The 13,191-nt window shown below is 38.8% G+C and overlaps 1 protein-coding gene across 2 annotated transcripts in view; it reads right to left on the bottom strand.

The window, feature by feature from the left end:
• HPRT1 (hypoxanthine phosphoribosyltransferase 1) overlaps positions 1–13,191 on the bottom strand; it is a 31,211-nt gene that overhangs the window by 3,198 nt on the left and 14,822 nt on the right. For both annotated transcript variants that reach the window (XM_059883273.1, NM_001034035.2), the window contains exons 4-6: positions 8,168–8,233; positions 4,615–4,632; positions 1,790–1,872 (exon numbers count right to left, since the gene is read on the bottom strand). In XM_059883273.1, coding sequence (XP_059739256.1) covers positions 1,790–1,872; positions 4,615–4,632; positions 8,168–8,233 — 167 coding nt within the window. The remainder of the gene's footprint in view (positions 1–1,789; positions 1,873–4,614; positions 4,633–8,167; positions 8,234–13,191) is intronic.

Genomic DNA, 13,191 nt, shown 5'->3' with positions numbered 1-13,191 from the left:
ATTGGCTTTTATTGAACAGTCCCTTGATCCTCCTCCAAGTCATTGTGTGGATCAGTAGCTTGTTCCTTTTTAGGGCTGAGTAGGATTCCATGGTAGGGTGGACCACAGTTTAACCAGCGACCTACCAAAGGACATTTTCATTCTTTCCAGTTTGGGGCTATTACAAATGCAGCTGCCATGAACACGCACACATGGGTTTTGTGCGGATGCAAGTCCGCATTTCTCTGGGAGAAAAGCCCAGTGTACAGCTGTTGGGAGCTGTATGGCAGATACAGGTTCAGTTTCTTAAGAAACTGCCAAACTGGTTCCCAAAGTGGCTGCAGCATTTGACATGCCTCGCAGTTAATAGTTTTTATTTGCAATTTAACTTTGAAGTTAAAAAGCTTTCTAGTCATTCTTAACCCTGCTCTGAATAAAAAGAATAAGCTTTATGTTTCCTCTCTTTATGCATAAAACACAAATACACATACACTACACAAACAAATGCACAATATATCTGTGATATTAAATGTAATGGCAAGGAAGAGATTGAGAAAAAAAGGTTGAAAAACAACTGACTTGGGTCAAGTCCATCACTAAGAAATGACCTAGGTATTCTTTGACTACTTCACACCTCCAGCAACAGGAAATACCTCTCTCATGAGGCAGTCTTTCTCAGTTTCTCAGCATATTCCAGGAGAGAGGCACAAAAGAATATCTAGAGAAGTACATGCCATGGTAGGTTGACATTTAAAACCCTAAAAGCACGTAGACAAATAAGCAAGTGCACTGACTGGTTTACAGGAAATTGCTTAGAGCACTAGAATGCATCATTTCTGCACTTCCATCATGCCTGTCCCAAATCCTGATGATAAACTTGCACCAGCTATCAGAAAAGCCCCGAAGGACAAACTGCAGACATATGACTCAGTGGAAGGCTTACTCTGATTCAAAGATGTTCAACAAATACTTTGTTCCTTTAAGACAGGTTTATAAAAACCAGATAATCATTTAGGGGAAAAAAAGGCAGATCACTATCTGACCCCTACACAAAAATTGCAGATTGGTCAAATTTTTTAAAAAAATGAAAAAAAAATCCACACAGGAATGTCAGTCGACAAAACACTTAAAATAGTACAGCATAAACTCAGCCAGGTTTCTGGGTTCAAATCTCACCTTTACAGTGATCCAGCTCTGTGCTTTTTGGATAATTCCCTATGCCTTGCTATCCCCATCCGTGAAGTGGGACTAACAACTGACCTCAGAGTTGTCGGGGGGTGGGGGGGGGTGAAACTCTAATTAGGGATAAAATAAACACAGGTAGAATAAAGCAAAAACCAGACAGCATAGGTAGGACCAGGAGGTGAGGCTGATCCAGAAGAAAGGAAGCAGGCACTGTCCATTTTCAATGTAGTTACAAGATGCGACACACAGGCCCACTGCGTCACGTGACTGCGGGAGCTAAGGCGCTTCAAGGCCTACCCCTTCCCTCCACCTCCTTACTTGTCTTTAGGATCCTTGGTCTCAGTTTTGCAAAGTGGCCCCAAACCCTCTGCCATGCTACCCTGGACAAGTTGGTATCATTACTATATTGTTGGAAAACCAAATATTAATAACATAAGACAATAAGGCAACTACACTGAAAGGCTTTAAAACGTGACGAATGATTTACAAGGACATTTACTGAGTCTTATTTGAGATTACATTACTTTTTGAAGATAAAACTAGAGTTGAAAAAATTTACCCTTACAAAGAAGCAAGTACTCTTTTTTCAAATGAAGTAGCTTATGTCAAAATGTTATATACATACCTCGCAACCTTGACCATCTTTGGTTTATGCTTCTTGACCAAGGCAAGCAAAGTCTGCATTGTCTTCCCAGTGTCAATTATATCCTTTCAAAACAAAGAAAAGATATTTAAATGGCAAATAAAACCGTCACAGCTTTAAATTCAGTCATTATACAAACACACACAAAAAACCAAAATCCCATGTATAACTGGAATAACGCCATTTTTTTAACTGCAGTTATTCTCACCACAATTCATACTGAGATATTCTGGAATCTGAAAATCAGTTGGCTCTCAGCAAGCAGTAGGAACGCCAGTCCTCAGGGCTGGATTTTATAGGCACCAAGAGGTCAATGACAGCTAGTTTAAATATATATGCAAGTATGTACATGCATATTTTATTAGAGAGTTGTGGTTGCTGCCCTTCATTATAAGAGATTAGATATTTTTTCATAAATTCAAGATGAGGATGCTTTCCTTCCAACTCTTAGACACGGGTGGTTAAAAGACCACACTGAGAAACACTGTTTTATATCATCTTAAAAGTATCCAAGGGACTTCCCTGGTGGTCCAGGGGCTAAGACTCCACATTCCCAATGCAGGGGCCCGGGTTCCATCCCTGGTGAGGGAACTAGATCCTGCATGCCACAACTTAAGATCCCGCATGCCACCACCAAGACCAGGTGCAGCCAAGTAAATAAAGACTACAAAAAGTATCCAAAATATTAAGATTTTACTATATAGAATGACTTTACATGAAAGTGAATTTTAGCTATTTAGTCAAAAGTAGGACATTATTCAAAAGAAACCCATCTCTAATTGGGAAAATATTTCTTCAACCATAACCCTAATGTTCTTTTGTGAAAATATTCTCTACAGATGGTCTAAAGCAGCGCTCACAAAATGAAGCTGTAAGTCATCAGAAACATCAGGGCTGGGGATTTGTGAAAAATACAGATTTCTGGGCTGTGGTAGACAGACTCTGACTCCCGCCCCCTAGTGGACACATCGAGAATAATCCCCTGCTCCCTGAGTGTGAGCAGGACTTGTGAAATGATGGAGTAGTCATTAGGTTGTGTTACACAAAACGGCTGGAGCAGCCTGGAGAGACATTCGGCTGGTTTTGAAGAAGTCAGCTGCCATGTGAGAGGGCCATGTGCTAGGACATGAGGATAGCCTAGCAAGAAACTGGGGCTCCCAGTCTCGCAACCACAGGAACTCAGTTGTGCCAACAATGGGAATGAATTTGGAAGACAGTACCAGAGTACCATGAACCACAGGTGAGATCAGAGTCCCAGCCTTGATTCAGCCTGATGAGACCTGGGGCAGAGGATTCAGCTACCCTGAACTCAGGCTCCTGATCCCTGAACCCTGAGATAATAAATGTGTGTTGTTTTAAGCTGCTTAGTTTGTAGTAACTTATTAAGTGGCATCACCCTAGACAAAAATGAATCAATCTGAAGTGGAATTAGTGAATCTGCATTTTAAAAAAGCAACCAGTTCCCAGGGATACTCATGTACACAAACCGTTTGGAAAGAGTCTTACTTGTTTATTTACTTTTTTAATCTATAAGCTAAAATCTAAGAACCCTGATAACAATAAAAAAATGAATTAGGGGTTACTGGCGGCTCAGATGGTAAAGAATCCGCCTGTAATGCGGGAGGCCTGGGTTCAACCCCTGGGTCAGGAAGATCCCCTAGAAAAAGAACTGGCAACCCACTCCAGTATTCTTGCCGGGAGGATCCCCATGGACTGTAGCCTGCCAGGCTCCTCTGCCCATGGGGCTGCAAAGAGTCGGACATGACTGAGCAACTAAGCACATGCTGCTCTTAAGCCTTACACCATTTGACACAAAAGAGTGAGAATTTATTCTATATAGTACTATGATGAGTAATTTGGCAATAAGAGTCAAATTGAAAATGTACAAATTCTACAACCAAGTCATTCCACTTCTAAGTGCCTGCACCCGGAAGGAACTGGAACACACGCACACGGGACCTCACAGAAGGATGCTCTCAGCAATCCTGTCGTAGTAGGAAAACCTGGAAGCCAGCTCCCTATTTGTAGGGCAACAAACAGGTTCATTCATACACTGCAAAGTTATGATGGATTTTAAGGTCAAGTAACTCTATATGTCTCAACATGAATAACCTCAAAACCAATTCTGAGTGAGAATAACAAGTTGCAAGAGAGAACATATAGAGACTATGGGCTTCCTTGATAGCTCGGTTGGTAAAGAATCCACCTGCAATGCAGGAGACCCCGGTTTGATTCCTGGGTCAGGAAGATCCGCTTGAGAAGGGATAGGCTACCCACTCCAGTATTCTTGGGCTTCCCTTGTGGCTCAGCTGTTAAAGAATCCGCCTGCAATTTGGGAGACCTAGGTTCGATCCCTGGGTAGGGAAGATCCCCTGGAGAAGAAAAAGGCTACCCACTCCAATATTCTGGCCTGGAGAATGTCATAGACTGTACAGTCCATGGGGTCACAAAGAGTCGGACACAACTGAGTGACTTTCACATGTAAATTATCAAAAGATATGCTTTGTATATGGTTATATATATGCAACAGAAGCATAAATACATGGATGGGAATGATATATGTAATTTTAATTTTTAAATTCCAAGCCAAAAAGAGAGGGGTAAGATATATACCATAATGTTTCCACTATCCAATTTAACTTAAAAATAAATTACTAAATACTTCTTACAAACGATCTCATTCCCTTATAATACAAGCCCATCACTAAAACTGATGCAAAGGAATTTCTTTCCCTGGGTTACCTTTAGGACTGCATATACCAAGTTAGAAAATCATAAACACCATATTAAAAATATGTAAAACTTACTTCGACAATCAAGACATTCTGGAAGAAAAAGAGAAATGAAAATCAGTACAATGAATCAGACAGTGTTTCCAATTATAGTTTAAGTCACATCATAACAAACTCTAAGGATTTCTCCAAATTCTTGTTTTAACCTACTTTACTATATCAAACCCTGATTTAAACAAATGGGCCATCTGTTGGGATTTGGAACTCTTTAATATAAAATTTTCACTGCAATGGAATTTTTAAAATAAAATTTGACCCATATGTTCAATTTTTTAAAAGAGTTTCCATTACTTAAACAGAATAATCTTGGGCAAGTTGAAAAATTTCTCTGGGCCTCAGTTTCCCATGTAGAAATACACTAATGTGTATTCCAACTCCAACATTCAAAAAACTATAATTTGTACAATAACTCCAAAATCATGCATTTAACTTACCATATGGAATCCTATTAAAACCCCCATTTTCTTGGTAGGCTGAAATTGATCTGCATGTGCTCATATTCTTGGACTAAACTAAAAAAAGATATCAATGCTTCCTGCTACCATAAACCCTTATCCCAATTTCTACCTCTTAGAATTTTATAGCTGAAAGAACCCTTAGAGGAAATACTGCCTTAACTGTCTAAGGTAGAAAAGAGTCCTGTCTATTCTTGGGAATGAGGTAGCATTTCATATACTGATTATAATCAGTCATAAGAAGATTCATGTATATTATTTATTTGTAGTCCTCATTTCTCTGTCACATACCTATAGCATTAGGTATGATGTTCTCTATACTTTTCTAAGTCAGTGGTTATCAAAGAAACATTTGAAACTTTTTAAACCTCACCTTATTTAATCTGTAATTTTATAACTGCATGTATTTTATAATATACATTATATTACTACAATAGTTCATATACAACACTCTCTTTCTCATATTACAACTAATTTCTCTCTTCTCAAAAGACACTGTAACCTAAATCTTTAGGAAAATTGAATATACAGTTGACCCTTGAATGACAAGGAGGCTAGGGACACCAACCTTCCACACACTTGAAAACCATATATACCTTTACAGCCAACTGTATCACAGTTCCTCCATATTCACAGATTCAACCAACTACAGATTGTATAGTAGTGTAGTACAGATTGATAGGAAAAATGTGCATATGAGTGGACTCACACAGTTGAAACCCATGTTGTTCAAGGGCCAACTGCAATCAAGTAATGAACCAATAATTGTTTCACCACCCACCATGTGGTTTGCTCAGCATTTTCTCTAGCCCAGCTAGCACATCTGAAGGATAATATTTTCCCATCAGTAACTTTGGCTCACTGATGTGGCAATCAGAACCATGGGATGGAGTTATAGTTTGAAAACAGCATTGAATTATGAGACAGAAAAACTGGAGTCTAGTCTTGGCTCTAATACTAAGTAGCTGCAAAAGCTTGTCTAAATCATAATCAAAGACTTTTAGTACTATGAGACAGTTTACACAAATCAACGTCTAGAGAGATTAAATATTTGCCACACAAAATTATAGTATTCAGAGTATGGTATCATTACTGTTTAAAAAATAAAAGAATGAGAATTACAACCATTATTGAGAGTTTATTTTATATCAAATAACTACCTCTTTACTTAATAAATGAAAAAAAAAAAAAGAGGCTCAGAGGTCAAATGATTTGCTTAAAGTTATAAAAATAGTCAAGTGGATAGACTTGAGAGGTTTTCAGGGTTCAAAGCCCATATTCTCAGCTACTAACTAGAAAAAAAAGGGAAAACTATTCATAGAGACAAACTGAAATAGAAAGTCTAAATAATCCATAATCTCACCCCTAAGAAATAACTTCACCCAACTTCTGCATCTTAATTTTTTTCTACAATAAATGAGCTTACTCAAAGTTATTTCAGAAGCAAAGAACTTGTAAGATCACAGAGCTATGCAGTGGGACAGCCATTAGGTGGGAAAGGCAAGGTCGAACGGAATCAGAAAGCTTTGAAGGCTAGGTCCCTTCCAGCACTAAAAACTGATTCTAGGAGTAAGGGCTTCAAATGACTTCTAAATATGGACAAAGCATGCTGAAAAGGAAGGAGGATATGTCTGGCAGAAAGGGAGAAGAGTCAACAGATTACAATTTCTCCTTTGAAGTTTTCAAAAGATGTTGAGGAAGACAACATTAGTTTGGCATGACCCTGATATGGGACCATAGAATTTGACACAAGTGTTGTATGTTAAAATTGCCTTACAGATACTCAGTCATGTAAGTAAGCTATAAGCATTAAAATCTAAAAACCAGAGGAAGAAAAGAACTTTGGAGCTACATAGACCTAAATTTAAATTCAAGTTCTATCATTCGCCAGCTTCCCTGGTAGCTCAGATGGTAAAGATTCTGCCTGCAATGAAGGAGGCCTGGGTTCAATCCCTTGGTTGGGAAGATCCCCTGGAGAAGGGAATGGCAATCCACTCCAGTATTCTTGCTTGGAGAATCCCATGGACAGACCATGGGGTCGCAAAGAGTCAGACATGACTGAGCGACTAACACTTTAACTTTCTTTCACTCTGCTGGCAGAGTGACTTTGGACAAGTCCTTCAACCTTTCTGAGTCCTAAGTTTCTTGATCTATGAAACGAGAATGATAATATCTACCTCACAGGATTCTTGTGAAACTTTTAAAAGTTTATGCCTTTATATTTGGTACTGCATCTATCAGCAAAAAAAATAAAATAAAATAACTGGCAGCTGAAAAAGAAATCATAGCATTCCATCATTTATCACAGGTTACTCAAAAATCATTTCAGTGTATCAGAAGAATAATATTCAAATATTTTAATAGCTCTATTATCTCAGCTAAATGTCTGTACTGGAAGATTTTTGATGTATTTAAAACTCTCTTTGCGATTCCTTAAAATAATAGTATATTTGAAGTGTTTGTACTACCAGAAACTGCTGAAAGTTCTACACAATTATTATCACTTGACCCTTTTAAGTCTCTGAGGTGGTTGCCAGTATCATCCCACCATACATATGGGAGACAGAGAAGTTAAAGAACCTGCCCAAGGTCACGCAGTTAGGAAGCACTGAGTCAAGCATTGAATCGAAGTTCTCCAGCTCCAGAACCCACACTTTCAGTCACTACATTATACTGTTTATCTTGTAAGAAACGATGTGTGATCTATTTTTAAAAAGGAGGCTTTTCCCTTCATATATTCTTTTGAAGGATCCCAAATTAGATCCCCACAGAAGCATACCAACAGTACTTGGCAACAAGAGATTTGAAGTTTAACGTTGGATTCTGTGGCCTCTTTGCTATATGACCTAGCTTAGATGCCTAACTTAGATTGTTTCCAAGGGCTAAATAACTTGTGTTTGAGTACATAAATAACTATCTAAACTGCCTCCTGGTGATGGATTGAAAGCACAGTATGACTCTTGGTATGGAGTGTTCTTTCCTTCTCCCTCAAGATACATACCTTTCCCTAAGAGGAAGTTTATCTATGAGCTTGCCCCAAAAAATGAGAAAAACATCAAATAAACAACCTAACCTTACACCTAAGAGAACCAGAAAAAGAACAAGATACATACCTTTCCAGTTAAAGTTGAGAGATCATCTCCACCAATTACTTTTATGTCGCCTGTTGACTGGTCGTTCTAATTAAAAAAAAAAAAAAGGTATAAATATACATGTATATCCTTCCATATAATACACACACATTTCAAGTTATCAAATGGGAACTAGGAGATTTAAGAAGTTAGCTATCTCATGTCACAGCATTATGATACTCTAAGAATTATGTTTCTAGAAATGAATGACAAAAAATTAAGAAGTTCTAATTAGCCATTACTGATTTGATGCTTTGAAGAGTCCTAAAAATGGCGCACACGCATTTTTGAGTGGGCAGTATTACAGCAGCCACCCATCTTCAGTCTCAGGAATTTCTGAACCATGAAAGAATTTATTAGCATGACAGGTGTCTGGTTCTGGCCCAGGACCATTCCCATGAGTCAATCAAACTGTAGAGTCTGGTCTGTATCACATTCAACTCCAAAGATATCTCCCTCAAAAGTCTAGCTGAGGCCCAGGCCATCTTCAGCACAGTCTGGGAAATCAGGTCTGATCAGGAGTCCTTTAAAGCATACCTCTTAGGCTCCAAGTTTTCTGCTATCATAGAATCTAGTAAAAACCATTAAGGAGTTTCAAAAAGGAACGCTCCACACCCACTCTAGCTGGTGGTGATAATGATCGTAATTCAGCTGTGCTGGATTCAAGACAGAAAACTAGTGAACGAACAGTGAATGAAAGAGCTTAGACTTGCCCTTCCAGAGAGCAAACCATACCAAAGTTCTGCCAATTATAATGGTGCTGTAACAGACAAAGAGATCAAGGAACAGAATGGAACCCAGAAACAGACCCAGAAGCACATGAGGATTTAGTACATGATAAAGATGGCTATTTCAAGTCAATAAGAAAAAGAAGAATTATTCAATAAATGGTGTTTCATCAACTAGTAATCCATTTGGGAAAAAAATAATGTATGATCCCTACCTCATAGCATACACAAAAATAAATTCCAGATGGATTACAATCTAAACATAAAAAATAAAGCCATAAGCAGACCAGAAGAAAATGCAGAATATTTTCACATTCTCAACAAAAATTGGAGACAACCAACATGTCTATTAACAGGGAATTATTTAAATCAAGGTCATCCACGCAGTGTAATACTGTGCAGCTATTAAAAAGAATCTGACAGTCTGTACATACTGTCCTGAACAACAGTAACTAAAACACCAAGTTGTAGGGAAATGTGCTGCCCATGAAGCCATTTCTGTTCAGCATTTTAAAAAAGCTTATAACTGCAATTACCTCTGAGCAGTGACAAGGGATAAGAAGACTTTCTACTTTTACATGTAGGAATACTTGAGATATTTTGGGTTTGGTTCCAGACCATCACGATAACATGAATGTTGCAATAAAGTAAGTCACACAAATTTTTTGGTTTCTCAATGGACATAAAAGTTATATTTACACTGTACTGTAGTCTATCAAGTGTGAAACAGCATTATGTCTGAAAAACAATGTACATTCCTTAATTTTAAAATACTTTATTGCTAGAAAATGTTATCATTTATATGTGGAATCTTAAAAAATGGTACAAATGAACCTATTTACAAAACAGAAATCGAATCAAAGATGTAGAAAACAAACTTAGGGTTACCAGGGGTAAGGGGGGAGAGGGATACATGGGGAGGTTAGGATTGACAGATGCACACTGCTATATATAAAATAGATCATAAAGACCTACTGTGTGCAGTGCAGGGAACTCCACTCAACACTCTATAATGGCCTCTATGTGAAAAGACTAAAAAAAATGGATATACGCCCACGTGGGGCTTCCCAGGTGGTGCTAGTGGTAAAGAACCCGCCTGGGAGACAAGATGCGGGTTCCGGAATTTGCCCTGGAGGGTGTGGCAACCCACTCCAGGATTCTCAGTTGGAGAATCCCACGGACAAGGGAGCTTGGCGGGCTACAGTCCGTAGGGTTACAAAGAGTCCCACACGACTGAAGCAACTTCATGCACGCACGCATGTGCGTATGCATAACTGATTCACTGGTGTACACCTGAAACTAACACAACGGTGTAAATCAACTATATTCCAATAAAAATTAATTTAAAAGAAAATAAAGTAGTGACAGCAAACACTGTGGAGGATGCAGAGAAACTGGACCATTTATACTTCATGTGAGTGTACAGGCACTCTGGAAATCGTACAGGCACTCTGGAAATCAGCAGTTTCTTTAAAAATAAAACATGAAACTATGGTACAACCTCCCCCAAAATATATATAAATAAAAATTCTAACCATCATTGGAGCCTTCAGTGAGTCTTAACCTTTTTGTAATGGTAACATCAAAGATCACTAATCACAGATCACCATAATAAATATAATAATAATGAAAGCTTGAACTGTTGTGTCAATTACCAAAATGTAATTCACAGATGTAAAGAGTGCAAAAGTGTTGCTGGAAAAATGGCACCAATAGACTTGCTTGACACAGAACTGCCAAAAACCTTCAACTTCTTTTTAAAAATGCACTATAAAATGAAGCACGATAAAACAAGCTGTGCCTGAATGCTTCTATATACATGTCCATATTTGATGGCAATGTTATTTTTGAAAAACACAAATGGGCCAACAGAACACAGTGATGCAAACGAATATAAGATACAAAAGTATGACTTCCAATATAAAAAACCCTTGCATATCACTTCTCATCGCCACCTCTTATTCTAACTAACCTAAAACCTAGAGTTTCAAACACAGAATAGAAAACAAAAAGTGTACAAAACCTGAAGCTTTCAATGAGCACAACAAATCAAGGTAAACAGCGACATCTTCTGTTGAAATTTGGTATTACACTCCAACTTCAATGGACCCTTTTGTACAGAGGATAGATCTGAGAACTGAAAAGTATGGAAAGTATGAAATCATGGAAAAAACCCTGTGATCCAAAGGCGACGGTAATAGGGAAACAGACAAGAGAACTCCAAGTATGCAAGACACTGCTGCTCTGATAGATTTAAATCTCCATATTCGTGTTTGCCCCAAGGGTTTTAGCTTCTAAGGCTTCTTTGATGAAAACACAAACAACTTTTAAAATGCAGGCTAAAACAGCACATTCATTTACGAAAAATGTTACAGTCCACTGTGCTAGAGAAGGCAATGGCACCCCACTCCAGTACTCTTGCCTGGAAAATCCCAGGCTGCAGTCCATGGGGTTGCAAAGAGTCGGACAGGACTGAGCGACTTCACTTTCACTTTTCACTTTCATGCACTGGAGAAGGAAATGGCAACCCACTCCAGTGTTCTTGCCTAGAGAATCCCAGGGACCGGGGAGCCTGGTGGGCTGCCGTCTATGGGGTCGCACAGAGTCGGACACGACTGAAGCAACTTAGCAGCAGTTCCCAAATCGCATACAAATGACAACCATGAATCCGTTCCCCCCCAAAGGATTTCCCTCACTCCCTCCATTCCCGTTTAGGTCAAGGTTCCCACTGTCTCCCTGCTGCATTTCACTACTGAGGGACTCTCAAGTACTTCAAACTTCATGAGATGATGGTACTGGCATGGGAGAGCCCAATCTGTCCTTAACTCAGAATGTCACTGTCTACTACATAAAATTCCCAGAGAAGCTCTTTGGGTTTACAAATACATACCCTTAGTGTCTGTGTTTCCATTTTATCAAACCTTCTTTTTTAAAAATATCTCTTTATGTGGCTGTACCAGGTCTTAGCTGTGGCATGGGAACTCTTAGTTGCTGCATGTAGGATCTAGTTCCCTGACCAGGGATCGAACCCAGGCTCCCTGCATTGGGAGTGCAGAGTCTTAGCCACTGGACCACCACGGAAATCCCTCCATGTTTAAAAAAATAAAATTTGTGGTTTCATGGGGCCAAACGTGACTACTTCCTTCATGTTCTATGAGTCAGGGTGCTTGTATAAAACCTAAGCTGCGCAAGAAGGACTACATCAAAGTAAAAATCCACAGGCAAGGATGAGAAAACACACTTTTGACCTTTCTGTTAGAGTTTCTTTACACTGTGGACAGTACATATCCCCATTCCTGCCAATTTAAACTGAACAAATTCTTTCCCCCATCAGTGTCCAATAGTCTTAGTTCAATAAGCAGGAGAAAGGCATAAATCACTTCACTTGCTTTATATATATAAAAATAGGTTTACAGAAGATAAGCTTTCAACCACATCAAAGTGGTACTTTACATTTAAACTTTAACTGTTCTGGAGAAAAAAAGCATACCTTAAAGCAATTGACTAAATACATACAGATTGAAAGCTACTGACCTCTTCTTAGAAGAGATACTTTAAGAAACTACTCCAATATTTTCTACATTTTTCTTTAACAAACTCAAAGAGCCAGCTTCTTACAAATAACAAATCACTATAAGTAATTTGCACCTTTCATGTATTAAACAGTTGGCCTAATCAAGCTACTAATCAAGTGACCTCCAAAATTAAGACTGAAACTTATAGCTTTATGAATCTTGATTATAATTGAGGAAAAAAATCCCAGAATTGGCAAAATGAATTGTCTTTGCATGCAAAACTGATGAAGAAATAATAGGAAGCCCATATCAGAGGATCCAAGTCAGTTAAAAAGTTTCCCAAGTAAGACTCTTCTGCACAGAATTAAAGGCCTGGGTTCAAATCAAAGGCCTGCATGATCTTGGGGAAGTCACTTAATCCCTCTGCCCCTCATTGTTCTCAAATGTCTTGTTGCTGTTGTTTAGTTGTGTCCAACTCTTTTGCGACCCCATGGACTGTAGCCCGCCAGCTTCCTCTGTCCATGGGATTTCTCAGGCAAGAATACTGGGGTGGGTTGCCATTTCCTTCTCCAGGGGATCTTCCTGACCCAGGCATCAAACCCATATCTCCTGTGTCGGCAGGTGGATTCTTTACCGCTGAGCCACCAGCGAAGCCCTCCCAAATGTACACTGAGATAAGTCCTAACTCAAAAAAGGTTTCCACAAGATTTAAAATCCTAAGAACAATTTCATTTTAAGGTAAGCCATTTAGTCTGAACACATC

The sequence above is a fragment of the Bos taurus genome, chromosome X, assembly GCF_002263795.3.
Source record: "Bos taurus isolate L1 Dominette 01449 registration number 42190680 breed Hereford chromosome X, ARS-UCD2.0, whole genome shotgun sequence".
Classification (NCBI taxonomy): domain Eukaryota; kingdom Metazoa; phylum Chordata; class Mammalia; order Artiodactyla; family Bovidae; genus Bos; species Bos taurus.
The sequence above is the reverse complement of the archived record's forward strand: the minus strand, read 5'-3'. Positions and strand labels throughout refer to the sequence as shown.